We start from the raw sequence: 26,439 nt of genomic DNA on the forward strand, positions 1-26,439 counted from the left end.
ATCGATAAAAGAAAGGCTGATAGTTGATGGATGAAAGCAATCGTCCGATGGATCAGGGCCGCTACTCAGTAGTTACTCCATTCCAAGGGCCCTCCCATGAAGGCGGAGAAGAGGCTGTTGCACTCCTGATTATTCTTCAACCGAGGCTGCTTTCGTTCACCCTTCTGGTATCCTTCTCATACCGAGCGAATCAGGAGTGATCAGAATACGAGTCATTCATAGCGGATGACCGAAGCTTCCTCGGTCTGATTCTCATCGCGGCCTGCATGATGAATTGTCTTCGAGCTTTGAGATTCCTGTCAGGTTTTCTCTCCAGCAGAGCTGCTGGCGGTCATAATCTTGCGCAGCGAGAAACAAATCGGGCGTGGAGAAGCAGAGGATCGAGACGGACGAGGGCGGCCGCCGTGCGGCGTGCCGGATGCTTGGCGGGCGGCTTTTTTGGGTTCTGACGCAACAGGCCAGCGAGGTTACTTGACGGTGTTGCCTGAGAATTCGCAGAACTCTGGGGGAGAATTTCGCATTCGATGCCCGCGGGGAATTCATCATCGGACACTGAAATTTCTCACAGGCGGAAGCCGCGATATTCTGCTGGACCAGGTCTATGGCAGGCTGCAGCTATGCCCGCTCACTCGCGGCCGGCCTCCGATCTTCCCAGAGCATTATCTTTGCTGCTAACTCTCTGAGATCGCCGCCCCAAAACATCTCGATCCGCGGCTGCTTTCGAGCTCCCAAAGCCAGCTTGCATCTGACCTCGCGATCTCGACTGCAGAACCTCTCTCTATTGGGCCTCCAACCGACCAAGCGCCAAAAGCACATCCATAGCCAGCAGTTCCAGCCTTTCGTCCCCCCTCCACCCTCTTCTCTCGGAAAACCCACCGCCGCGAAGACCTACCGACGAACCCGCAAATGGCTCCGTCGCCTCTTCTACCTCAGTCTCTCCGTTGGCACCATATATGCCATTGACAGCTACTTCTACGCCTCATGCCTCACCCGCACCGCCCGCACATTCGCCCTCGGCATCTTGGTCGCTCTCGACTACAAGCTCAACTTCCGGCCCAACCCACCGCTCGCCTCGTCCATAGCCGCAGTGCACGCGCGCAACGCCGAGCGTCTATCTGAACTCCTCCGCACCAATGGCGGGTTATACCTGAAGATCGGCCAGGCTATCGCCATGCAATCGGCCATCTTGCCACCGGAATTCCAAAAGATGTTCTCGCGCATGTTCGACGATGCGCCCCAGAACGACTGGAAGGACGTGGCGCGCGTCATCGAGGAGGATTTCGGAAAGCCCGCTGAAGAGGTGTTTGGAGTATCGTTTTCGGGAGATCCGAGCCGTGGAGTTATGGAGAGGACGGCGAGGGCGAGTGCGAGCGTTGCACAGGTACACTGGGCGAAGTTGAGCGATGGCAGGGAGGTTGCTATCAAGATCCAGAAGAAGGAGATTGCGACGCAAGTTAAGTGGGATCTGTGGGCTTTCAAGTGAGTTGTTTTATTTATTTGAACTCTTTTTTTTTTTTTTATTTTTATTTTTATTTTTATTTTTTTAAATTATCTATAGTAAACCTGCGCCCGATGCAAATTTCCCATCCTGAGTGAGACCTCTCTAACCGTTTTGCAGGATTATTACATGGGTCTATAGTCGTGTTTTTGATATCCCGTTCTACAGCTTGGTACCTTTTGTCAGTGAGCGTCTTTTCTTGGAAACAGATTTTGAAAATGAGGCCGATAACGCTGAGCGAATGGCCAAGCTTGTCGCGGCCGAGCCGCGGCTCCGAAATAGAGTATACATTCCAAAGGTCTACCGCGAACTAAGTTCTAAGCGAGTCATGACTGCTGAATGGATAGAGGGTGTTCGACTTTGGGATAAAGATTCCATAACGAGACCTTGGCGGGGAGGTTGGCGACAAGGCAGCCCAGGATGCCATGGAACACCTCTGGATCTTCCCGGTGCGAAGTTGACACCTCGTCGGCCATCCTACAGTACTTCTACTCCTGAGAGACTAAAGCCAGGACGGGAGTCCTGGAAAGGAAGAGCTGGCCGTGGTGGTTTGGGACTCTCACTTAACGAAGTGATGACGACAATGGTCGATCTGTTCTCCGCGCAAATGTTCCTTTGGGGTTGGCTTCATTGCGATCCTCATCCTGGCAACTGGTTCGTCCGCCGCCAGCCCAACGGCAAGGCCGAGCTTGTGCTCATAGATCACGGTCTCTACGTCCACATGGAGCCTAATTTCCGGCATCAATACGCACGTCTCTGGAAAGCACTATTGACTTTCGATAACAATAGTATTACCAAGATCGTCAACGATTGGGGCGTTAACAACGCTGACTTGTTTGCGTCCGCCACCCTTCTCCGGCCATACCAGGGCGGAGAAAGGACAACGTCAAAAGCACTCGAAGGTTTAAGCAAGAAGGACAGAGCCAAATTACAATACGAAATGCAGCAGGCGATGCGAAAAGCCGTTCGCGAAATTCTTGGCGACGAGACCAGATGGCCGCGCGAGCTCATCTTTATATCCCGAAACATGAGGATCGTGCAAGCAAACAATCAGTTCTTAGGCTCACCAGTTAACCGGATCAAGATCACGGGCACATGGGCCTCCCGTGCCCTTGTCGAATCGGCCGACTTGCCGCTGTTAGAAAAGATAAAGAATTATGGTCGGCACATCGTGTTTAGATTTGTACTACTCAGCTCCGACATACTGTTCTACTGGTATCGGATTCGGCAGATGCTGGGCTGGGGAGGAGGAATGGAGGATGAGATCGAAGCTCAAATGCAACATATGGCAAGGGATATGGGAGTCGAGCTGAGCCAACCTATATTTGAGGGTTGAACAGCTCGCATGAGTTCCTCTTTGCTCTTTGTATAACTACTAGTTTATCTCCACGCTTTGAGCAGGCTCTTCTGTATTTCTAATGTTTTCACATGTAAAATAGCAATGTAAAATAGGTCAAAGGTAGAGGTGATCTTGAAAATACTGCAAACGCGATCAGATCTATGATTTGCAAACTATTGGCACTCTTCGGGGATTCCTTAGCCAAGCCTGCCCGGAACTTTAGGGATGCTTTTGGGCGCCTGGACAAGCCAAGCAAGACCGGGAGAGATTTATTTCGCCATGCACCCTGTATTCCCACAACATTCACCCGTCCCAAACCATTTCGCTTCCACAAACGCGTTGAAGCTAGATTGGGAGGATGAAGAATATGGAGAAACTTCCACAAACATGATATCACCGGACACAGGAGATAATGGCACCTTCAGTCTTGACTGGCCTCATTGACCCTTCCTTACCCGCAGCCACCACGATGGACACCATATCTTCCTCCCCATTGCACACCCACTACATCTCACAGTTTACCCACCGCAACCTACAGCTCCTCCAGACATTCTCCCCTCGCACACCCCTCCGCGTGGTCGCCCACATCGACCTCGACGCCTTCTACGCCCAATGCGAAATGGTCCGACTCAACACTCCGCGCACCCAACCCCTCGCCGTCCAGCAATGGGAATCCCTGATCGCCGTGAACTACGCCGCCCGGTCGTTTAACATATCGCGGATGATCACAGCGAAAGAGGCAAAGGCGAGATGTCCGCAGCTCATGACGGTGCACGTAGCCACGTTCAGGGAAGGCGAGGGCGGGAAATGGGCGTATAGAGAGGACGGTGATCATAATGTGGCGACAGATAAGGTTTCGCTGGATCCGTATAGGGCGGAGTCGAGGAAGATTTTGGGGACGATTAAGGATGGGTTGGTTGCGTGGGCGGAGAAGGTTGATCCGTGTGGACTTGGGGAACGGAGAACGGAGAGTGGAGGAAGTGTGAAAGAGAAAGAGAAGGATTGGACAAATATGGTGAGGATAGAGAAGGCGGGGATTGATGAGGTTTTTATTGATTTGTCGGCGTTGGTGTGGGCGACTCTGCTAGAGAGGTATCCGATGTTGCAGGAGATGGAGGTCAAGAGGCAGATGAGTGAGCGCCTACCACGCCCACCTACTACGGCGCTAGATTGGGGAAAAGAGGATGAGCTGGTCGACTTAGATGAGGGAGAGACGGAAGAGGATGACCCGGATTGGGATGATATGGTTATGCTCGTTGGAGCAGATATCGTCAGGTCAGTTCGTCTTATGATCCGGGAGCGCTTAGGTTACACGTGTTCTGCAGGAATTGCGCGGAATAAAATGATGGCCAAGCTAGGGAGTGCCTGCAATAAACCCAATAAGCAGACAATTGTTCGAAATCGTGCCATACAGCAGTTCCTTGGTGGCTTCAAATTTACCAAAATCAGGATGTTGGGTGGCAAATTAGGAAAGCAAATCGCTTCAACCTTTGAGACCGAACAGGTGGATGAATTATTGCGTGTTCCGCTGGAACAATTTAAAGCAAAGCTGGATGACGATACGGGGATGTGGTTATACGAACTTATTCGAGGGAATGACTGGAGTGAGGTCAATCCTCGAACCCAGATCAAATCAATGATATCGACGAAATCATTCCGTCCAGGGATCAACTCTTTGGAGCAGGCGGAGAAATGGCTACGAATATTCGCGGCTGAGATATATGGGCGGCTCGTTGAAGAAGGCGTCCTGGAGCATAAGCGCCGCCCGAAAGTTCTAACTATTCACCATCGGCATAGTGGGCACACAAAATCTCGCCAGGTTCCTATTCCGACGGGCATGGCCATCGACGAAGAACCACTGTTTGCTTTGGCTAAGGATTTGCTGAAGCAAGTTACCAACGAGGGCCATATGTGGCCCTGCATGAATTTAGCACTTACAGTGAGCGGATTTGAGGATGGAGTTTCTGGAAACCAAAGCCTCGACAGCTTTTTCACGCGCGCCACGGATACAGAGAAGAAAACGCCAGTATCCCTTCGTCGACACCTTGAAGGCAAGGACAATACGAGCGAGTCGCATCCGAGCAAGACATTGAAGCTCCACCATGATTTTGACCGATACTCTCCTCTGGACACAGGGATAGATGACGAAGGGACACATACCGCTGAAAGTCTTATGCTGGGTTCCAAAGGTGTTTTATCAACTGATAGTTCTCCCGAGCCGCAATTGGGGATGTTTCCATGCTCCAAATGTAGAAAGTTGATTCCTGAAGCTGGTTTCGATGAGCACGAAGACTGGCACTTTGCGAAAGACTTGCAATTGCAAGAAAGAAGGATGGTGCATTACAAAAACACGAACCGCGGTCTTGACAAGTCTAGAGGCAAGCGACAGACACGGTTAGCATTCGGGTGAATCTCAGCTGGCTCTGATGAGCTTGTCGATCCCACAGTATTGCCACACTGGTGCCTTGTAGAATTCGAAAGAAGTTCCCTGTCTGTTCAAGCTATTCCGTTTGAAGCTGGATCGTACATCTATTTGGAGACTAACGGTGGGAATCACTAGGACCAGCCGCCAACAGGGCTCCAGTCTAGCAGGCCAACCTGTTCAAAAGACTGGCTCCAGAACAAGTCAGTCCTTGTCCGCTTCTACATTCGATTGTCGAGAATGTGGACCTCTGGGGAGTGAGCCCCTGTCGGCGTTGTCTCCTGCCTGGTGTCATCCAGCCAGCAATATGATCAGCACCAGTGACATCATTTGCGTTGACCAAGTATTCCAATCTTCTACCGCATACGGATGGCTCCGGACTCCAGATTTGCAATATATTTTTAATTACAAGTAGCGTTCGAAATTGGATTCCATATGACCGCATTTCATGTTTGGTTTCCAACCCTAATTATGTAAGATTTCTAGCCATATAAAGTTAGTTCCTTGACATGGTCTATTTCTGGAATGAACAATGTTCTGTTCACGTATTGTATCAAAAATAATACGGAGTACGGAGGTGTGGAACAAAAGTTCCCGGAAACTCTATTTTGTTACAACGTATTGCAGTTACCTGCTGCCCCACCAAATTTTGGTGGGGCAGCAGGTATCTCCTATTATTCAACAAACAGCCTGGCTCCCACCTTTTTCCAAATCTCTCCAAATTCAAAACATCAAATCTGCCCACCATGCCTTCCAGAGAAATCTCTCTCCATGATAAGCTTGTTACGCGAATTCAAGCTCTTGCTTTGATCTCTTATGGAATTTCTATCTTAGATGTTTCTCATACCCTCCAGATTCCTCCTTCTACCCTCTATGACATTCAAAAGCGAGCAAAAGACCGTGGCTTTGATCCCAAGAATGACCCTCGAATTTCTCTCAGTTATGTGGAAGATGCTCCTAGATCAGGCCGGCCAAAGGAAATAAGCACCAAAGAAGCTGGAATCATTGCCTCTGTGACTAAGAGCCGCTCAGGAAGGGAGAAATCTACTGAGATTCTGGCATTTGAAGCTGGTATATCCCATTCAAGTGTTTTGCGAATTCTTAAGAAACATGGCTTTGTTATTGCCAAACCAACTTGGAAACCAGGTCTAACTGAATCTGCAAGGAAAAAAAGGCTCAGATTCTGCCTTGCCCATAAGAACTGGACCCTAGAGGACTGGAAAAATGTTGTCTGGACTGATGAAACTTCTGTGGTTCTTGGGCATAGAAGAGGAGCAGTTCGTGTATGGAGAAGATCCTCAGAAGCTTATGATCCTACCTGTATACGCCGGCGATGGAAGAAGTCCTCAGATTTCATGTTTTGGGGCTGCTTTACGTACGAGAAGAAGGGACCCTGCCATATTTGGGAACCAGAGACTGCAGCAGCCAAACGTCAAGCTCAAAAGGAACTGGATGCCTTGAATATTGACCGTGAGATAAAGGCAAGAGAGGAATGGGAGCTTGTCAATGGGATTCACCGCCTACGAATTCGCCCAAACCGTGGAAGAAAGCCAACTTTCAAATTCACTGTGAAAACTGGCAAGCTTGTTCGACGAGGCAAGGGGGGAGTTGATTGGTATAGGTATCAGAAGGTGTTAAGATTCTATCATCTTACTATTGAATTCTCTAGCTAATCTGATACTTCTTTCATTCCAGGAGGTCCTTCTTGCCAAATTATTCCCTTTCGTCAAGGAATGCCTTGAATCCCGACCCAATACTGTTGTTCTAGAAGATGGAGCTCCAGCACATACCCATTTTTACCAACAAGAGCTCTACAATATACACAAGATCAACCGCTTACTTTGGCCTGGCAATTCACCAGATTTGAATATGATTGAGCCTGCCTGGATGTGGCTCAAGCGACGTACAACTGCTAAAGGTGCCCCACGAGAATCTAAGACTGCTGAACATGAATGGAAGAAAGCCTGGGAAGAGCTGCCGCAAGCAAAGATTCAACAGTGGATTGAGCGGATTCCACATCATATTCAAGAGGTTATATGCTTGGAAGGGGGTAATGAGTATAGAGAGGGTGGTTATAAGGCGCCTCGCGTATGGAAGGGTCAACGGCTTAAGGGAAAGCTCTCTCAACGGCAGGATCTTGGGGCGGATTCTTGGGCAGCTGGTCTAGAGACTTTGGAAGCTGCTGAAGCTCTAGCTGCTCTATATAATTTGGGTAGAGAGGATCCTTGGGAGGATTTGGAACAGGATTCAGATGAGAGTAACTAGTCAATTTCAGGGGTACTTTGAGTTTCCTAGCAAATTTGGTGGGGTAGTAGGTATTTGTAAAACAGTATTGTCTGTATAAGCTTTCCGGGAACTTTTGTTCCACACCTCCGTACAATACTCCGTACTCCGTACACGTATGGTATATACAAGGTTGAAGGTTCCATGCATATGGTGAAAGCTTGGCAACAGTTTGATCTGGCAATCTGCTATTGTGCCCATTCCGGCTTCCTATCTTCAACGTTCATTGAGTTACACTGGAAGAGACAAAACATTTTCAGGAGCTTCTGCAGAGGCAAGCAGGAGAGCCAGAATCCACAGTACAGTACTTGTTCTACTCAAACAAACCCTTCCCACTTGCCATTCATGTCTGATTCCGTAGATTTCAGGCTAATATCTCACGACAAATGCTAGGTTTGCCGGTGCCACTTCATCCGACAATGACGAACAGCGTCTTCGACCTTGATACCACCTCTCAGGCACAGACGCTTGTTCCATGGGATGAAAGCCTATATGACGCCCCCACCCCAGGGCATTTTGGTGGCACGCCGTCAACCCAATATTCCTTCAGTCCCTCCCCGCACCCTACCTTGCAGGAAACAGATCAGCTCGGCTTTCTCCCATTGGCTGGATGGGACCAGGAAGGCGAATACGAAGAGAATCCGCCAAGATATATTTGCTACACAATCGCGTGGAAAATCGTACTCAACCGTAAATCTGTGTGCAGAGATACTGAGCAGGACTTGGTTGTTACACCTAGCGATTACTGGACGGAGATTCTGAAGCCAAAGATGGAAAGTTCGTTACACGTGAAAAGGCGTAATCAGCGGGTTCGATCGGATGGTACAGACTGTTGTATCTGTAAATGATCGTTCACAGAATAACCTTGAAAAGCACTATAACTCTACGAACATTGACTGGACACCGGTGGAGAGGCAGCTCCGGAGGTGGAGCAATCTGCTTCGCATGGGCAAGAAACTTAGAGTCGTCATTTCCTTCAACTATGAGCGTGATGATAGTGGCGAAATGACTATGGGAAGACAGGTCGACAAAAGAAGCCGGGTATCAGCGACTAGAAGGATGCTTACCGAACGTGACGCACAAATTGATGCTGAAGAAAACAGCACTGGACGGCCATCGGACTGGAGGTTTGTCTATGAGCGTATGCGATGTGAGGCGCGCTCATGCCAGTCTTCTTGGTGCTGGGAAGACCCCAGTGACAAACAGCATTACAAACTAAAGTCCTCTCATCTGGCACGGCTTGTTGAGTATGTCAAAGATGGCGGTACTCTAGAGGGTCATGATGACGTCCCTGGTGGCATCCGTCGGGACCTGTACCGGGAGAATCGACACCAGGCAGATAAGAGGTATAAAAATGCCAGTAGCTTACCTGAGACAGGAGTGCCATACCCTCCAATCAGCATCAATGTTTTGCCAGCACAGACATCGAGTGCGTCTGCGGCTACGTCACTCAAACCTTCAGCTTCTAACGAGCGTCTGGTGATACCAGGACTGCGAGATATATCTGTGAGGGATTACTGCAAGTGGCTGGAATCGAAGGTGAATGACGAGACATACAAAGCTGATTTCAGAAAAGCATGCGACGTAACACTGGCACATCATCTCGACCTTGAGCTGGTTCGGGACATCCGCGAATGGGTTGCACATGTGGGCACAGATATGCCGCAGAGAGAATACCATCAGGATAGAGTAGAAGACTAAGTATGGCTGGCCATACATCATCCTAATTGGAATTTGCTGTATTGAAAGCTCTGCGCATGGAGAGATTTTGTAGCGCCGCTAGGCAATTATATTACCTTCTGTTGGAGGTCAGCCTTGGCATGTGCCAAGACTTCTCCCTAATCCGGCCTAGCTCACCACGTGTTCCACAGTAGCTAGTATTCGGCCACCCTAGACCACCAGCTACAGTCAAAGAGCCCCACAATATTGATGCGCAAACCCATCGACAATGGCTTTCCATCGACACAAGTCATCATTAGAAGGGTTCCTGGATTTTTCAGAGCCCTTTTCCTTAACTTCGCAACAAAATAAGGCAGCAAGTGGCATTCTCAATAAGCTGATTGAGGATTATGGCGTAGAAAAACCGGGACGGAGGGGTTACATGCCCGCGATGCTAATCAACGCAACATTCGAACATGTGCATGCGCAATCCAAGGATGCCTTCCTGAACTTCTTCATTTTGTATATTCACGAACATCTGGATGGGAATACTGTCGAGCCTGATATATCTCTTGCGTTAGCTTATCTCGATGGGTTCTCCTCGTTTGATACAGACAAGAAAAATGAAGTTCGGAGCGCTGTCGAGCTTTTTGCCAACTACGTGGTTGATAATTTTTTTACTCCACGTAAGTTCATTATAGTACATATCATTTATGGCTGATAAAACTGGTTAATTCAACCTGTTCAGTCAGGGCTTCGTCGGTGAAGACACCTCAGCCGACACCCATTTCACTCTCCTCAATGCAGGCGTCCACACCAACAGGTATAACGCAGCGCGTGTCTATCCTCCGACAGAGTTGTCTTATCCGCGACCATCATCGTTGTGTCGTCACCCATCGGTTTGATAGGAAAGAAGCCCAGCGGCGAATAAAGCAAGATGGGATTGAGAGCAAAGATGATGACGGAGAACTTCTTCGAAACGAACCTGATGACTTCGAGTATCTAGAAGTTGCTCACATACTTCCTCATTCGCTAAACTCTATGGCGTCAGGAAATACAGAATTGGTATGAACATCCTATTATAAGAGCACACTCGGCCCTACTGACATTGACTCCTAGAGTGACTCGAAGAAGAACGTAATCCAAATCTTGTCTATGTTCGAACCCGGAATCACTCACCTTATTGAGGGCCAAGATATTGACAGTCCAAAAAATGCCCTGACGTTAACCCATCACTATCATCGGCTACTCGGTGAATTTGAAATATATTTCGAGCCTATAGAAGGGGTGCACAACCGGTACATAATTAGATCGACAGAAAGGGACCCTATTCTTCGTGATCGATTACTTCCCATTACTCGTACGCTTACCCTTAGCCCGAGCCGTACTATCGAACCCCCTTCCCCTCGACTACTCAAAGTTCACCGTGCGATTGCTCTTATTCTCAAACTCAGTGACGCAGGGGAGTACATAGAGAATATCCTTCGAGATATGGAAGATGTCAAGGTGGAAGAAGACGGGTCAACAAATTTAGGACGTCTGTTGAGCCTACGACTTGGTGGTTGGTTGAGGACATTGGCTGTCTTCTGACGGCTGGCCGAGGCAGTCTTGCTGGTAAATAGGATAGGTAGCAGTTAATTGTATTATTGTAAAGCGTGCAGCTGTCAACCGATTTAATTCCGAGTAGGGAAACACCTGCCAAGGTAAGGAATGCCGAAGACTTATGAGAAAATCCACAGCATCGCGATAGATATTATGTTTATATATAACTTGATGCCACAGGTCTTGTCATAATCAAAGATAATAAAAGTATCCTATTCAAAACCGCACTGCTCAATTGATATCCCAGCACTTCGAAAGTGGCCTGCGGCACTCTTTTTTTGCTCCAACAACATCAATACATTGCTGAAGGAAAACGCTGAAACCCTGGTCAGGATTCTCCTCATATAATGACCAGTTCTTCTTGATATAAGCTTTCAACTCAGCAAAGAATTCCTCTATTGGGTTCAGATCAGGTGAGTAGGGCGGCAAATATAGTAGTTTCACTCCTGCATCAAAGCACATCTGCTTTAGCCTAGCTGAGTGGTGGAATGATGCATTATCCATCACAAGGACAGAGTTTGGTTCTGGCCACTGCCCACAGTGCTGGAGCAGCTGCCCAATAAAATCTTTGAAGAAAGCTGCATCAGTTGAACCAGTAAAGACATGAGAAAGGAGGATGCCATTCTGGGTATAGGCAGGCAGTATCTGATAATGTTGGTCCCTGTGGAACCTCGACACTTGGACTGGTGTCACGCCCAGTGGAGACCAACGACTGTGCCTAAATCCTATCTGTTTATCACATCCAGATTCATCAATGTAGACCAGATGATATGAACTAAATTTGGACAGTCTATGCAGATAGAAATTGTGTAGATCAGGGTTCTGCTCTTTTGCTCTCTGTTGAGCTTTCTTTTTGGTCCAATTCGCGCGACAGAGCGCCCTTTTGATGCTAGCTGTTGATGTTAATATATCAAATTCGTCCTGAAGGAAGACAACCATCTCATCAACATAGAGGCTGGGTTTTTCAATGAGATGATCACAAAGGGCGTCAAGCATCGGATGCGTAATACTTCTAGGCTGGCCAGCATGAATTAGAGGCGGACTGGCGCTGCCAAACAACCGTAGGTTTCTTTGAATATGCGTGATAGTACGCTCGCTACAACCAGCAGCCTCGGAGGTCATCCATCGCCGAGAATATGATTATGAGCCATCTCTATCCCAACGAAGTCGAAATGAAAGAGATGAAGTGATGTTATCGCACTCGAAGAACCGTAGAGCTGGTCAAGATTGTGAGCAGGATGTCCTAGTCATTCGTGACCGTGAAAACGCTCAAGACCATCGTGAGAGCGCCGACATTATGACGGAAGCCGACTATTATTATTGTCACCACACTGCTGGTGCAACCATTGGTGAAGCATACAATGGAGCAACAAAGGATTGGAGCATGATAGATGTACCTCCCGGGACCAAAAGAGTAACTCTGGACGGTGTGGGAGGTGTAAGGTAGTTCACCACTAAGCAAGCCACACCACTAAATGAGCCAAATCTTCCACCACCAAAATTCCTCCAACATTCAACATTCAATATGTGACAACATGGTCAACAACACCTCAATTAGGCTTGCAATTAAAGATCTTGAATTATAAGAGATCTCAAATTATACTATAACTGTAAGAAAGTACTCAGTTAATTAAGAGATTCTGCATCAATAGTATAAAAACTTGCAACTTGCTCAGAATAAAGCAGTCTCTTAATATAAGAAAAAGCTCTCTGATATACAGAAGACAAAGCTTCTAAATTATATAAACAAGCTCTCTAGCTGCAGTCTTGTTATTACATCTCAGATTCTACAAAATATCATACAAGAGATGACAGAAGAGAATATTGAGATTAACTAGATTAATTAATTTCACAAGCAGCATAATAACAAGATTAAATATATTTATCTTAAAATAATTAATCAAAATAGACAGATAGCAGATAACTATCAGTGCTTTAAGTACTTCTATATACTTATAATTTAATAATTTATTTGATTACTTGTAATTGCAGTTATTGATACTAACTAACTATTTAATTACTACTTATAGAGTAGTTGAAGCAGAAAATTAATTAATATAATCTTAAGTTCTTAAATATCTATAACTTTAATAAAAAAGAATTTCTTCTAGACTTCTGTCATATCTTAAAGTAATTAGTCTCTATTGAAGCTTTATAAGCTGGAAAGAATATTATTATTTAGAATGATAGTTAAGAATTTCTCTTATTGCTCTACTCAGTCTCTGCTGAAGAAATTACACTATCTTCAGCTCTTATTTATCAGAGTGAATCACAAGATCTTCAGAATATATAGCTAGATAATTATAATAAAAGTGAAATGAGTCTACTTTGCAGCTTTAACAAATAGTTAGAGCAATAATAAATATGGACTGAAGTAATTAAAATGGGTTTTTAATTAGCATACTAAGAAACAAGTAGATTAAGAAAGATATCTGCTTTTACTAGATAGGCATTTCTCTTATATAAATATAAAATTTATTGAATATGCTGATTATAAAAAGATTCTTCTTATAATTCTTCCACCACATTCAACTTACTGTTTGCAATCTCTTGATATTGGAATCTTTAAGCTGCTGGATAAGACATATTTTAATAAGCTAGAAGCACTACTATTGTAGTGGGGATTCCGGTACCTCATTGGGATAAAGGTTGTTCCGGTCCGAGGCGCAAACAACCCAAAGCTACTATTCTTGAGCTATATAAACCACCTGTAGCCCCTGCATCTTGCTTATTACCTTCACGCACCATTGCTCTTTTCTACACACTCGTTCCTTACTACTAGTTCGGTTATTAGTTAGAGAATATGAAGATTTCTTGTTCATGAAACTTGCTACTGTTCCTCATTAGAGCTGCCTGTGTTAGTACAGGGCTCTTTAGTACCATTACTCCTTATGAGCTTAGGCGTCCGTTAGGACATACTTATCTCTACACTTACTACTCGACCATACCCTTACTATGTTGTGATTTTTCACCTTTCTTGCGCTCTCACCATATCAACCAACTCGCCTACCTTGACGAGGCATCCCATCGTACCCTGCTCCACTATATCAAGAAATAAGCTATATTCAAATGACAAAAAGAGATTTCTGAAGACTATTTAATATAGCTTGAAAGAAGACTTTAACAGTTGAAAATATACTTGCTAACTTTGTAAAGACTGGAATTAATTCTCTGAATTCTTAATATTAACTATATTAATTTGAAACTGCTCAAGCTTCTATACTGTCAGTTAAATCTTCTATTTCTAGCAATATACACCAGCTCTGATAAGAGATTAAGAGTATATATCTTTAATACAGTCTAAATTTGCAGAGTATTGAATAACTTATTCAAGCCAGTAAGTAATTTACTCTTTGTAATAAACTACTGAAATATAAGAATCAGTGGCTAAGATTAACTCTAGTAATAAAGAAGCAATACTGCAAGCAAGACAAGTCTCTAAATCTACTTAATAAAGATAATTCTAGTCAAGTACAGTTCTGGTCTTCAACAAAAGTTCTTAAGATACATAAGTATCTGAATAAAATAGAGACTGAAAAAGCTGATAAAATTGCTTAAATACAAGAGATAAAACTTCAATAAAAGCTTCAAAAAAAGCAGACTGCTAGAAATATTAAAAAAAGATAAATTAAATAAAAGAATATCTATAAAAAGATCTAGAAGTAATAAGAGACTGAAAAAATTAAATATACTAGATAAAGAGAGATATAATATATTGCTTATGAGAAGAAAAAGACTTTACAACTAGCAGAGAAGAAAAAACAGATAATTAAATATACTAATAAACACTAACAGTCAGAGCTTCAAGTACTAGCTTTAAAGTACTGTTGAAAGAACTCCTCTACTAAAGAGTCTTATTGCAGAGAGTCTATACAATCTTTTAAAAGAGAAAGTAAGAGCTCTACAAGCATCTCTAGCAAGATATTAGACTCTCTAGCCAAGAAATCTACTGTTGACATTTCTTTGAATTCTTTTCTATATACCCCCCAAATCTCTTGCTCTGGCTGTAATATTAGGCTGTCCACCTGTTTATTTTCCTAACTATACTAATTTCTATGCTTTAAAGAATACATTTATTTAATATTTAATAGCTATTTAATAATAAAGATCTGGTTGTTGAGATATTTAATAAATTCGTTGCATGGAGCATTTGGCGAAATTTGGCTTGTTTAGTGGTGAACTACCTTAAGCCAAGAAATCATATGGCAGCGATATAACGGCGCTCGAAGATCAAAATTCAGTGCTGACGGAGAAGAGTATGACGCGGATTTCGAGAGGCTAAACGTTGGCAAGCGCTATATGAGGGTCAAGAACAAGAAGGATAGGCTTTGGACAGAGATAACGAAGGATTTGGTTGCCAAAAAGGCAATTGAGAAGGCAGGCTATGACTACGAAGAGACGGAAGATATCTACTACGTCTTTTCTTATTTACGATATGTAGGTTTCAAGACAATCCGTCCATTTTATTAATGATATTAGCTTCAATGATTTGGTCTATCCATACTAACGACCCATAGGATGATGTTGCCCACCTTGTTCGAATCTCAGAAGATTGTAGACGTGCTCAGCGTGAACGGATTCGAGATTTCCAAACCGAGCGTGCTGTGAAATCTCAACCACCAGCTCTCCCGGCCACCACTCAACATCCGACAACAGTGCTGGTGGATCGAACAACAAGGGAAGTAGAGGAGGAATTCTACTCGGACGATGACGTGATAACCGGGCCTGGTCGGAGAGGTTACCGGGGCCGTAAGTGGTGAACCGGTATGTTCTTGCAAGGACATATTGCCCATTCTCCGTATATAGGACCGTATGTATGTACTACAAATGGGCGGCTATGTTTCGATCTTCTGCGACCATCTGCTCCCGATGAGGGAGGTTGGATTATGACGACTTCGCAACTCTTTTCGCATATTTGGTTGTCACACACTTGCTGCTTGTTATGTGATACTTTTCAGGCTTTACGTCGGATGATTCACTTAATATTCTTTGGCGCCATGATACCTTCTGGCCTTCCTATATATGACATTACCTGTGATAAAGTCAATTTTACTCCAGCTGCATGTTAGTTAACTAGGGAATGGTATAAGGTTTGGACTCTTCATCACTAATTCCTGCTGCTTACTTTCATGCTTGATGATGCCCAAGAAGGTTCGTGTGGGACAAGTTCGGGCCGCAGAGCCCGATAACTAGGTATCGCCGCAACGGCGGGTGCTCGACCTCCCACTAAGGGGGACGGAGGAGTTCTCCGACGAGTAACTTAATGATGGAAGTACGGAGTACAGAAGATCCAAATGGAGAAGCACTATAGAGTAGAGTCGATGAAAACCCAATCTATGCATACGGCAGATCGGCATTCCTCGGGCTGCTGAGTTCAACTTTCAACAGTTGGACAGCCGATTGATCCTGAGTGACTAGCGGGTTTGTCAACGCTGCAGGGCATGACTAATGCAGACATCTGCACTGTCTGCAGGATACGAGAGCCGAACAATGCTCGACAAGATAAGCCAAAACGCCGCTTGCACATTGAAACCGCTGCAGAACTGAAGCGCACCGGCTGCCAGGACGAAAGAACAGCTGTTGTCAGTGTAAAATGGCCCATATCGGAGATATGGCTACTTCCAAACGAACTGTCACGTCATGCCTCAGATGTCGCCGGCGAAAAATCCGCTGCGGGCGTGAAAGGCCCCATTGCCAGAACTGTATCCGCTACGGATACGAATGTGAATACCTCAATTCAGTCGCTGGCGCATCAGGCTACAGCACGCTTGATAAAAGTCCAGCTAACTCGTCACAATCCCTTCAGGGCCATGATGAGCTTCGAAATAGAGTCAGCCAATTGGAGTCGTTAGTCTCCAAGCTGGTGGCCCATTGCGGCGGCCTGGCTGCCGTTTCTTCTACTAATACTCCACCAGAATCCGAGACGCTTCCATCGGGTTCAAGAGATGTGTCCGAAGGCGTCATTTCGGACTTGGGAGACTTGCTCATCATAGATAGCGAACCCAGGCACATGGTGGGTTCCTATTGGAGAAAATTGGCAGCTCAGGTAAGACCAGTCTCTTCTCAGAATTATCACACCAATGTGCTAAACTAAAGAAAAGCATAGGGACTTGGAACTTCATTTAGAAGGCCATGACCAAGATGACGGTGTCGATGCAACGTGCGAAACCACGACCCCCGGGTTAACTCCGTCTTTCTTGTTTGCACCGCCAGATCCAAACTTCCAACCACGCGATTGCCTTCCGGAATTTCAAGGAGCAGAGAGGTTGTACGCAATTTTTCGCAGTCGAGTTGACCCCATCACTCGTATAATCCATAAACCTACGTTTGAGACGGATATGAGGGCGTATTACTTCAATCCCGCAAAACTCGGAACATCCCCCAGTGAATCTCAACAAGAAGATTGGAAGAATACCAGGACAGCAGCTGCATTTGAGGCCCTTCTCTTCGCAGTGTTTTATGGTGCTCTGAACAGTCTATCGGAGGAAGAATTCTTGCAGTTTTCCCAAGTCAATAACTATGTTGGGGACTTGAATGACGATGTTCTCCGGTCAATAGTTCAGGACGAAAGGCAGACGAAACATTCATACTTGCGAATATTCTCTTTTGCATTGGAACAAAGTCTCTTGAGATCTCAAATCCTCGAGAAGCCGACTCTTAACTCAGTCACAGCGTGTTGCTTGTTTCTGGTAAGCTTCGACGCGCTAAAAATGTCTAGAAGTGGCTCATTAACCCAATATGTATAGTTTGTAAGCTGCGCGGAAGCCGATGTCCCGTCCCTATACGCTCTCACTGGTGTTCTCATGAGGGTTTCGCGCACCCTTGCACTCCACATGGATCCTGAAGCATTGGTTCTTATAGCAGGGAAAAACAGACGGCAAGGAAATCATACCCCGGCCATTATGGGGCCTATTGATGTTGAGAGGCGCCGACGGCTTTGGCATCTAATTTTGCAGTATGTCAATTGCTTCACAGCCAGTTTATGCCATCCTTCCCATTGACTCGATAAAGTCTAGATTTGATGGTTAGCGAAGCACATGGTGTCGATCCGGAACCACTTCCTCTAGAATCTTGGCCAAAAAACGTCGGGACTGCCTTGCCGACAAATCTTGATGACACGGAGATTTTTGCAGGGAACGCTTTGTTGGATCAAAGTCCCGAATTAGCTGAAGACCGTGGACGAGTGACTGAAATGACTATGCAGCTTGTTCGCTTCAATACGTCATTATGCCTCCGACGTCTGACCTCTCTAAAGGTGGAAGATATCCGGGCAGAAAGCAAAGATGCGCAGAGCACCGTTGCCCCTCGCATGGAAGCCATTATTGAAGAGATGGTGCAGCGCAATGAGAAATCCCATCTACGCTATTGCATTAAAGATGAAGGATTCCAAAAATACACACTGGTGCTTGGAAAATTAACTGAATACAAAGTTCGGCTCTTATTCTATCACCGATTCCTGAAAGAAACCGAACCATCAAGGGACGATCGTTCCTGGAATTCAGCGCGCCAACAGTAAGCAGATATCCGTTTGAACGCTCTTCCAAAGGAATTCTAATTAGAATATTTTAGGGCCATGAGTTCGGCAGTTAATCTGATTAATATGTACCAAACTGCCCTCGCTGATCCCCTTGTCCACCAGTTCGAGTGGCATACGCGCAGGCATTCGCAATTCCATGCTATGCTGCATATCCTCAATGAACTCTCGACTACTGACATTGCACAGCTTGACACTGAGACCCAAACATTGTGCATGCAGGCATGGGCTGCAATTGATAACGTCGCAATGGAACCAGCTCGCCCCTCCAAAAGTGGCACCGTTGAGGAAAAGCTTTGGACATTCCTACAGTGTCTAAGAACTCGAGTTCGAGCCCGCCTATCTATTGGCACGGTGTTCGACAACAACGCTATGCCTGAGTCTTTGTCGATTCCCGACTTGGACATGACAAATGCATTCAATGCTTTGTCAGCATATCAAAACATGGATTTCGGAAGTAGCATGGATTTTCTTGATATTTTTTAAGGCAATCCCCAAATTGCCACCCTTGATCTTAATACCATCAACTATATGATTATCATACATTAACTACGGAGTGGAGATGTCCTGACTTAATCCCAGTTTCTTGATGTATTTCAGTGCTGAGGGATGCTATAAATTCCTAATAGAAGCCTCACTGATACATTCACTTAGATCCACTCCTTCGCAGCTGAAATGAGACCACATCATCTGGCGTACGAGTGAACCTATCTTTTCTCAGCTTGGTCTCGTCGGTTCCCGCGCTAAGCGTGAACTCTTCCAGTGTTGCGACTAGAAGAAGCTTAATGATTATGTTGGCAAAGTTCTTGCCTAAACACTTCCGGGGTCCCATGCCATAGCCGTGGAGACTGTACCGCGCTGCGACTGCTGAAATCGAGTCCCAGCGTCCAGGACGGAATTCGCTACCGTCCGGTTGCCACACGGGTGAATCTTTGTTCAGTCGTTGAAGATCTAACACAACAGCGGTTCCGGCGGGAATTAGATAGCCCCCAATTCGCTTATCTATAGCCGTAAGCTCGGGGAGGGAGTACCCTGTTGTACGCTGTGAGCCCTTTTTGGAACTTTTGTTCCAAGATTATCTCCAAAGTTTATAACTTACATGTTGGGGGGTTATTTCGGAGTACTTCCAAGTATGTCTTGTGAAGTATCGTATCTTCTTTTCGCGTATACTCAGCAATCTCTGCGGCACTTTTGCCGACAGTCAATATCTCGGAACGAAGGGACTCTTGGACCTCCAAATTTTTCGCAACGCTGATCAATGCGTAGCCCATCATGGCCGAGGTCACATCAATATTTGTGAAAAGGATTTCGTCCAATGATTGCATATACTGTCCGGTCCGAGGTGTCAGTACTTTCACAGTTTGCAGGTTGTGCATAACTTACTGTGTCCAATGTGAGCTCCCCAGCTTCCACTCCTTGATACATAACTTCAGCAGGACAAGATTTCCCGGTCTTTATTTGAAATAATTTGTTAGAACCATTCTTACAATCATACGAGAATGAATTGCTTTCTTTTCTTTTCTTTTTTGTTTTTTACCTTTCTTGCCTCCATGATAGTCTTGAGGTTGAGGGTTTCCCATTCTTGTTCATACTCACTCAACAGAGAGTTTGCTTCTGTTGGCAGCCAGCGGTAAAAGCTCTTTGTTGGCCATTTGCTAAAGAAGGCGATATTTGTGACTTTTTCATGCAATGCATTCAATGCCCATAATTTTCAAACATCTATAGGAAGAGATGTATTAGCTGCGTGATGACTGGGAGCAGAACAAGCGTCAGCAAAGAGGCGAACCTACATCTTCAGTGAGCATATCTTTGTACAGTGCCAATGCAATCATCCGGAACGGAAGCTGACGACAAGTTGAAACAGCATCAAAATCGAAACCATTTCTCGTTTTTGAAGTAACCATGGGATCATCGGCTAGGTTTTGAGCCCAGTTGAGAATCATCTCACGACAATTTGAGAGCATCGATGCCGCCGTGGGGAAGGAGAAATGGGGTTCCAGATGGTGCCGAGCAGTCCTCCACTTCTCTCCGCTCTTTACACCGACACAGCTACCCAATGTCCTAAAGTCCACAGTTGTTAATGACCATTACCTCTAACAACAAGGCTCCGTGGACACCGAGGATTTCCCTACCGTACAAAATAGTCCCCCAAGTTGCAATCAGACCGCTTCATATGGTCTATTTACCAGTTGTCGCTGTTAGCAGATGTTTTCCTCCAAATAGGACAGGGACAAATATACCCGTTTTATCTTTAGCAAGAAAATCTGTAACCTGCTCTGGGGTTGAGATAACTAGCTCCATCCTCCTTCCATTCTTCACCATAAATGGGTCCTGTCCGAACTTGACGGAACCCTCTTCGGACATATCTTTGCTGCAATGTGAAACATAAAAGTGTCAGCTACCCTAGATTCACTCCGACTGGGACTTTCGGATGCTCGATATATGCTTACCCATTGAGGAACCTGCGAAATCTCGTGTCCCCAGCCATCAGCTGGAGTTTCTTACCTTCATTATTCTTGAAGTAGATTGAATGGTTGGGGATCTTCGGTGCTTGCGCATTCAATATGAAAAAGGCACTGGCCACTAGCACGATCAACGCTGCAATTAAGCTGTGTTGTCCTTGGAGGAATGGATGGAGAAGGACGAATTCAATGGACGAGACCAACGGTCCGCCGTGTGTCACTGCTGTCCCATTCAGACAAATTTTGACTGGCTATGGAAGCTAAAGATGTATTTGAGGTCGAAATAGCTATAGGGGCAGGTGTTTATAAATACAACTTAGGCGAGGGCCCGTCTGAGAGTTTCAAGGCCGCACATGTCCGTACGTCCGCATGTCGGCCGCGATGTCGAATTTTTGCATCGCCATCCGCGTCACTTGTAATATGAATCACGGTATTTCTTCCGTCCCATACATTCTCGACCCGATCAGCTGCGGTTGGCCCGCTTTTCTAGCATCATCTAATCACCCAGTAACAAGCTCTCACCAGGAGCTTCCTCATGGACCGTGTTTTCCCACGCCCTTGAGCTTCAAAGTACGAAGTGGCAGACGGAATTGACTGATTCTATCCCTGCACTATTCTTTTGTGTGACGGCCTCCTGCTAATGCGTAATACGTTTCCTATAACACATATCATAAGAGTTACTAAAGATATATATTTAGAGATCAATTTCGGCGAATATACAGAGTCTGCCCAATTCCCTGTCTTATGCAGCTCGGCCGAAGCGGAGCGAGAGCGGCCGGTCACCCAGCCGCTCAGCTTATGTGCCCTAGATTCATTCACAAGGTCGTGTTTTTGAAGATCAGCAACTTGAACTCCTCCGTACGGAGTGCATCTAAACATACAACGCGTGCAAGGAAAACGAAGCAACCCATAAATCTCCACCCCCAGATCCACTGGCGCTATTCAAAGCCAATAGTAGGGCCCCAAAAAATGTATCACTCGCTCAACCCTGTAAACGCGGAATAGGGGAGCTACACAGAAATGCACCGGGCATCCACGCTAGAAAAGGTTGCGGCTGTCGATCCTATGCAGAAGCTTCCTGCTGGAAAATTCGAGAGCTGGAATACCAACACCATGTAACTCTACGACTCCGTATGTTAAGCCTAGCTTAGTTAAACCCGGTAGGGTCCAATCTTGGTACCTTTAACCCGTGGCTACTCCGCACTCTGACATTGGAAATTGGCGCGCTGTGGCTCTCGTAAAGGGCCTAAGGAGGATCCGTAAGCTTCGTATCCCAAACGAAAGCACATCACGAATTTGGAGCAAAAGACGACGACAAGCTCAGGCATGAAGCTTGATTTAACGGTGGCTTCCTAGGCGCAAACTTAAGAGTACTTAAGTAACTGTTGCTGTTGCAGACATGACAACCGTTGGCCAATGTTGCCCTGAAATCTTCGCCTTCAAAACTCCACCATGGCAACAGCACTCTTTCCCGTTGGAAAACATAGCAGACTCACCACGGTCACCAACCACAAGGCTTGTTATGTTCCGAGTCTCCTTGCCGACATGGTGTGCGCGGCCTCGGATGCAAGAGACGCACTGGATTTGTTCCTTTCTCTCTATAATGATGACGACGGAAATGTGTCCACCACGGGATATATGGCTTTCGACGCGCATGTGGGAGACACTTCATGCCAACTCCGTGCTTCCATGATCATGATGCTCCTGCAACACCTTCGCAAGGAGCCCACGAACTCATTGTTTCGAACGATGGTGTCACTATTAATCGGACAACTCGAGGACCTCATAAAAATGGCGAAAAACACGTGCCGCAGGCTGACGAAAGTTGGCGAGAGCCCTGAATCTTTAGGATTAAGCAAGAGTGGGGAGAGTCGTCAATCGCTTTTGGAGAAATTGGGTTGGCAAGAGCCGGTGATGTTAGGGCAGGACGGATTCAGCTCGTACATCGCTGAGTTATCCCAAGTTTCGAGAAAACCAACGCCGTTAGTCGGACACGAGAGCCCTCAGATTTCGTGGCAGTTTCGCCGGCACAATGTCACAATCGGTGTCACCATATCTATGCCAGGACAAAAATGTCCGCCATACCGTTCAAAAAGCCGTCCCATTGCGGAAAAGATGACACCCGGCTCCCCCGAAAACTGGGATCCTTCGAACTTCTCCCAGGTGGTACGCCTGATCGTTTACAGCTATATGCTGTCTAAATACAAGCGGTTCTGTCGACGTACGCACGTTGTGGGTGCGGAGTTGAACCCCAAACTACCTCTGTCCGTGAGAGATCGACTCGTCTCACAGGATCATGACACGACAAATCGAAGGTTCCTTCTTCTGACGGGACCTAAACGATTTGAACAAGATTTTGCGTCGATGCAGAACTGGGTTGGCGAACTTAGCTGTTCATGGCTAAAACTGTTAGCCAGCAGGTTTGGAGATGACAAGCTGCCAAGGTAAACAAGCTTCCCCGGGAAACTCTTATCATATGAAGCATCTTGGCAAGCTAACACGGGAATTATCCTTGCTAGATTGTTGGAGCAAACGACAAGGATCAGCCCCAAAGGCTTGACTTCGATTCCCAACTATATCGGATTCCTAGCTCTCCGGCAGTTCTGGGCCCAGACGATAGTCCCAATTCTAATCATGGAGAAGCGATTTTGTGGATTAGGTACGCAGTATATATAAACGACGTTTTCGCAATTCAAGGGTTTCACTAACCTGTCGAAGGATTTCACGTCAACTATTTCATAGGTCGTTCTGAGCCAGACGACCAGGCAGGTTCCAGGAATTGCCCGAAAATCCTGGATCACCCGTTCGCTGGCAACTGACAAAAGTAACGGCCAAAGAGCTGTTGTCGTCAACAAATGTTGAGCCGCATATTGTAATATCAGGGAATAGCCTGAATGGTACCTACGATGACTATATGAGAATTAAGTCTCCGGCTCATGTCCATGATGATGATCAATGCCCAGATAACTTCGAGCATTGTCAAATAATCAAGGCCGTGAATATGGATCGAATCGCGTTAGCAATATTTGCCGAGCATAAGCATTATTCGTTCGAGCTCACAGGTGAAGATGGCCGGATTGGGGAGGCGGAGGTTGTAGGAAAGTTCGTGGAGGAGGCAGATCCGTGGTTGAGAGGGGATTGGGAGAAGCGCAAGTATGAAGCATTCGATTTGGGCACCGGTTTCTCGCTGAAGACAATTATGTGGCAGCATGTAGTGCTTGAGACTGTTGGAAGAGCGGCGGCACTCATGGAAGCCAACCTGGAGACAATTCCCCTTGGGGCTCCAGTCTCCATTTGAATGCGGTTGGCGCGGGGGTGTATATTCTCTGTAAGAACAAAGAAAGGTGGCGAGTAGGATAAATGAATGAGTACTCCATACGAGATAGAAGAATAGCTTGTTCACAATTTGATTTCTGTTGTTGGGGCCATGCGTCGCGAATTGCAAGATCAGGATGAACTATGGCAAAGTCAGCAAGAAGAATCCAACCTCTGATCCGAACAAACATATATATACAGCCAAGCTTACAGTCTTGCCCCAAAAAAATACAGCGAAGATTCTCACAACAGGCATGTTTGGCCGTATTGCGCTAACCGGGGCTGTCCGCGTGCGCGGCGTACGATACGGCGGCCTCCCGCCTCGGCCGTACTCGGCCGCGTACCACGGTCAGAAAGTTAGTATTTTAGTCACAGGTCGCCCAAATTGAAAATCGCAAGCTTGCTTTTGTCAAGCAGCAGTGTACTGTTCAAAGTCTATTGATTTCACTTGTTGTTCGTTGATGGACAAGATGGCAACCGCAATGGATGTGGGCCAGGAGGAGAAACAGGTCGGCTCCCCGATCAGCGAAACAAACTCCGCTTCCGAGAGCACGGAATCACCACCAGAGGCTCCCAAGTATGTACCGCCAAACGGTGGAATTCGTGCCTGGCTGTGTGTCCTGGGTGGATTCTGCTGTCAGTTCTGTTCATTTGGGTTTTTGAATGCGTATGTCTCAAAAATCCGGCATGGGCCAGTATGTATTGATAAGAAAGCCGGCGATTGGCTGACAACGACGAGAATTCTAGATGCGGGATCTTTCAACTCTACTACGAAACGGATATTCTGTCCAATCATACATCGTCAGCAATATCATGGATTGTCACCATTCAGATCTTCTTGATGTTTTCTCTTGGCCCCATCGTGGGGGTGCTCGTTGATATTTTGGGACCGAGGAAATTGATCTTTCCTGCGTCGATTCTCGCTCTCTTTGGCATATTTATGCTCAGCTTGTGCAACAAGTATTGGCAGATTATGCTTGCGCAGGGAATTGTTTACGGTATTGGTGCGGCGGCGACATTCCTACCGCCACTAATCGCTGTTGGGCAATGGTTCTCCACGAAACGAGGACTAGCAACGGGTCTGGTTGCGAGTGGAAGCAGCCTTGGTGGGTGCTACCTTGGTGCTTATCGTAGAAACGTGCCGAGCAACCTAGACTAACGCATATGCACGGTTATTATATAGGAGGTATCATCTTCCCTATCGTGGTTTCAAGATTGATAGCCCAAGTGGGATTCGCTTCCGCTCTTCGCTGGACTGGATTGCTCATGGCATGTGTATTGGTCATTGGAAACCTCTGCATTTCCGGTCCGATTCCACCCAAAGGCAAATCGGATCGAAAATTAGCAGGGGCGAAGGCTTTTAAAAGCTTAGCATGGATCCTATATTCCTCGGGCTGCTTTTTGATGATGTATGTTAAACCTTTCCCGCTTCTCAACCTAAAAGCCGGCTGATAGGTCGATATAGGTGGGGATTGTTCGCGCCCATCAATTACTTACCTCTGATGGCACTCAAGGCCGGAGCTTCGAAGATGCTGTCAACGTACACGATCTCCATCGCCAAGTAAGTATCCAGCTTCTCTCTCCAAAGGAACAGAAAAAGAGAGAGAAAAGAAGACCTAACTGAGGCCACTCTTTTCTGTAACAGTGCAGCATCATTCTTCGGGAGAATTATCCCGGGTGCTATTTCTGATCGCGTGGGCCAGCTAAACGTGATGATCTCAGTTGCGTTCCTATCAGGCATTTCCATCCTCGCATTCTGGCTCCCGGTATATTTCCACCCGACGAACGCGGCAATCATCGCCTTTGGCGTTGTTTACGGTATGGCCAGTGGGGGGTTTGTCAGCCTCATGTCGCCGTGTGTGGTGACGCTCTGTGACGGTAAATCCGAAGAGCTGGGCCCCAAACTGGGTGCATTCATGTTTGTGATTGCAATAGCGTAAGATTGACCCCTTCCCTCCACCATCACGCGCTTTGAACGAGAAAGCTAACCAATGGCGTGTCGCTGCAGGTCGTTGACAGGATTACCCATCAGCGGTGCGATCAAGGATGCCTCGCATAACAAGTCCGACTTCCAGGGCTTGATATGCTTTTCAGGGGTAGTGATGATTGTAGGGGGTTTCCTCGTCAGCATGGCGAGAATTCGCAAGGGGGGAATGAAGATGGTCAAAATATAGTCCGACTTCGCTTGCTGGTGGCTAAATTTCTTCAGATTGTATTAATATCGAGCAATAGACGAGATAATAACGGACAATATTATCTCATTCGGAGACCATGGGTAGTCAAAGCGATGGTGATCGTAGAGCTAGCACAAGGTGGACAACTGAA

At 46.3% G+C, this 26,439-nt stretch overlaps 12 protein-coding genes across 12 annotated transcripts; 10 read left to right on the plus strand and 2 right to left on the minus strand.

The window, feature by feature from the left end:
• Window positions 1-601: 601 nt before the first annotated feature.
• On the plus strand, window positions 602-2,834 carry D8B26_006066 (uncharacterized protein; the record flags this gene model as incomplete). Its single annotated transcript, XM_003069921.2, has 2 exons — window positions 602-1,479; window positions 1,619-2,834. The coding sequence occupies 2 exons, from the start codon at window positions 602-604 to the stop codon at window positions 2,832-2,834; spliced, it is 2,094 nt and encodes a 697-aa protein (XP_003069967.2).
• Window positions 2,835-3,249: 415 nt separating this feature from the next.
• RAD30_1 (DNA-directed DNA polymerase eta rad30) lies at window positions 3,250-5,247 on the plus strand (the record flags this gene model as incomplete). Its single annotated transcript, XM_003069920.2, has 1 exon — window positions 3,250-5,247. One exon carries the CDS (start codon window positions 3,250-3,252, stop codon window positions 5,245-5,247), a length of 1,998 nt encoding a protein of 665 aa, XP_003069966.2.
• Window positions 5,248-7,961: 2,714 nt separating this feature from the next.
• RAD30_2 (DNA-directed DNA polymerase eta rad30) lies at window positions 7,962-8,390 on the plus strand (the record flags this gene model as incomplete). The annotated part of the gene is made up of 1 exon (XM_066125078.1): window positions 7,962-8,390. One exon carries the CDS (start codon window positions 7,962-7,964, stop codon window positions 8,388-8,390), a length of 429 nt encoding a protein of 142 aa, XP_065981159.1.
• A 97-nt stretch (window positions 8,391-8,487) lies between these two features.
• On the plus strand, window positions 8,488-9,243 carry D8B26_006069 (uncharacterized protein; the record flags this gene model as incomplete). Its single annotated transcript, XM_003069919.2, has 1 exon — window positions 8,488-9,243. One exon carries the CDS (start codon window positions 8,488-8,490, stop codon window positions 9,241-9,243), a length of 756 nt encoding a protein of 251 aa, XP_003069965.2.
• A 247-nt stretch (window positions 9,244-9,490) lies between these two features.
• Window positions 9,491-10,949, plus strand: D8B26_006070 (uncharacterized protein; the record flags this gene model as incomplete). The annotated part of the gene is made up of 3 exons (XM_003069918.2): window positions 9,491-9,887; window positions 9,950-10,266; window positions 10,321-10,949. 3 exons carry the CDS (start codon window positions 9,491-9,493, stop codon window positions 10,789-10,791), a joined length of 1,185 nt encoding a protein of 394 aa, XP_003069964.1. The 3' UTR covers window positions 10,792-10,949.
• Window positions 10,950-11,992: 1,043 nt separating this feature from the next.
• Window positions 11,993-12,641, plus strand: D8B26_006071 (uncharacterized protein; the record flags this gene model as incomplete). The annotated part of the gene is made up of 2 exons (XM_066125079.1): window positions 11,993-12,246; window positions 12,563-12,641. The coding sequence occupies 2 exons, from the start codon at window positions 11,993-11,995 to the stop codon at window positions 12,639-12,641; spliced, it is 333 nt and encodes a 110-aa protein (XP_065981160.1).
• Window positions 12,642-14,989: 2,348 nt separating this feature from the next.
• On the plus strand, window positions 14,990-15,862 carry D8B26_006072 (uncharacterized protein). Its single transcript, XM_003069917.2, has 2 exons — window positions 14,990-15,240; window positions 15,321-15,862. Exons 1-2 carry the CDS (start codon window positions 15,103-15,105, stop codon window positions 15,561-15,563), a joined length of 381 nt encoding a protein of 126 aa, XP_003069963.2. The 5' UTR covers window positions 14,990-15,102; the 3' UTR covers window positions 15,564-15,862.
• Window positions 15,863-16,244: 382 nt separating this feature from the next.
• On the plus strand, window positions 16,245-18,823 carry D8B26_006073 (uncharacterized protein; the record flags this gene model as incomplete). The annotated part of the gene is made up of 6 exons (XM_066125080.1): window positions 16,245-16,526; window positions 16,610-16,849; window positions 16,905-17,492; window positions 17,550-17,758; window positions 17,815-18,315; window positions 18,373-18,823. 6 exons carry the CDS (start codon window positions 16,245-16,247, stop codon window positions 18,821-18,823), a joined length of 2,271 nt encoding a protein of 756 aa, XP_065981161.1.
• Window positions 18,824-18,983: 160 nt separating this feature from the next.
• On the minus strand, window positions 18,984-19,889 carry D8B26_006074 (uncharacterized protein; the record flags this gene model as incomplete). The annotated part of the gene is made up of 4 exons (XM_066125081.1): window positions 18,984-19,369; window positions 19,437-19,665; window positions 19,721-19,789; window positions 19,875-19,889. The coding sequence occupies 4 exons, from the start codon at window positions 19,887-19,889 to the stop codon at window positions 18,984-18,986; spliced, it is 699 nt and encodes a 232-aa protein (XP_065981162.1).
• A 143-nt stretch (window positions 19,890-20,032) lies between these two features.
• On the minus strand, window positions 20,033-20,825 carry D8B26_006075 (uncharacterized protein; the record flags this gene model as incomplete). The annotated part of the gene is made up of 5 exons (XM_066125082.1): window positions 20,033-20,056; window positions 20,128-20,398; window positions 20,470-20,515; window positions 20,578-20,708; window positions 20,788-20,825. The coding sequence occupies 5 exons, from the start codon at window positions 20,823-20,825 to the stop codon at window positions 20,033-20,035; spliced, it is 510 nt and encodes a 169-aa protein (XP_065981163.1).
• Window positions 20,826-21,480: 655 nt separating this feature from the next.
• Window positions 21,481-24,097, plus strand: D8B26_006076 (uncharacterized protein; the record flags this gene model as incomplete). The annotated part of the gene is made up of 3 exons (XM_003069914.2): window positions 21,481-23,243; window positions 23,319-23,458; window positions 23,682-24,097. Exons 1-3 carry the CDS (start codon window positions 22,252-22,254, stop codon window positions 24,095-24,097), a joined length of 1,548 nt encoding a protein of 515 aa, XP_003069960.2. The 5' UTR covers window positions 21,481-22,251.
• Window positions 24,098-24,584: 487 nt separating this feature from the next.
• Window positions 24,585-26,288, plus strand: D8B26_006077 (uncharacterized protein; the record flags this gene model as incomplete). Its single annotated transcript, XM_003069913.2, has 6 exons — window positions 24,585-24,781; window positions 24,862-25,220; window positions 25,298-25,523; window positions 25,580-25,675; window positions 25,760-26,050; window positions 26,123-26,288. The coding sequence occupies 6 exons, from the start codon at window positions 24,585-24,587 to the stop codon at window positions 26,286-26,288; spliced, it is 1,335 nt and encodes a 444-aa protein (XP_003069959.2).
• Window positions 26,289-26,439: the final 151 nt, after the last annotated feature.

This window comes from Coccidioides posadasii, chromosome 3 (assembly GCF_018416015.2).
Source record: "Coccidioides posadasii str. Silveira chromosome 3, complete sequence".
Taxonomy (NCBI): Eukaryota; Fungi; Ascomycota; class Eurotiomycetes; order Onygenales; family Onygenaceae; genus Coccidioides; species Coccidioides posadasii.

Excerpts from the sequence above, each read along its gene's own strand:
- D8B26_006072 (XM_003069917.2), top strand. The coding sequence starts at position 15,103 with ATGAGGGTCAAGAACAAGAAGGATAGGCTTTGGACAGAGATAACGAAG. Across the intron at positions 15,241-15,320 it reads TCTTTTCTTATTTACGATAT|GATGATGTTGCCCACCTTGT; the intron begins GTAGGTTTCAAG and ends AACGACCCATAG.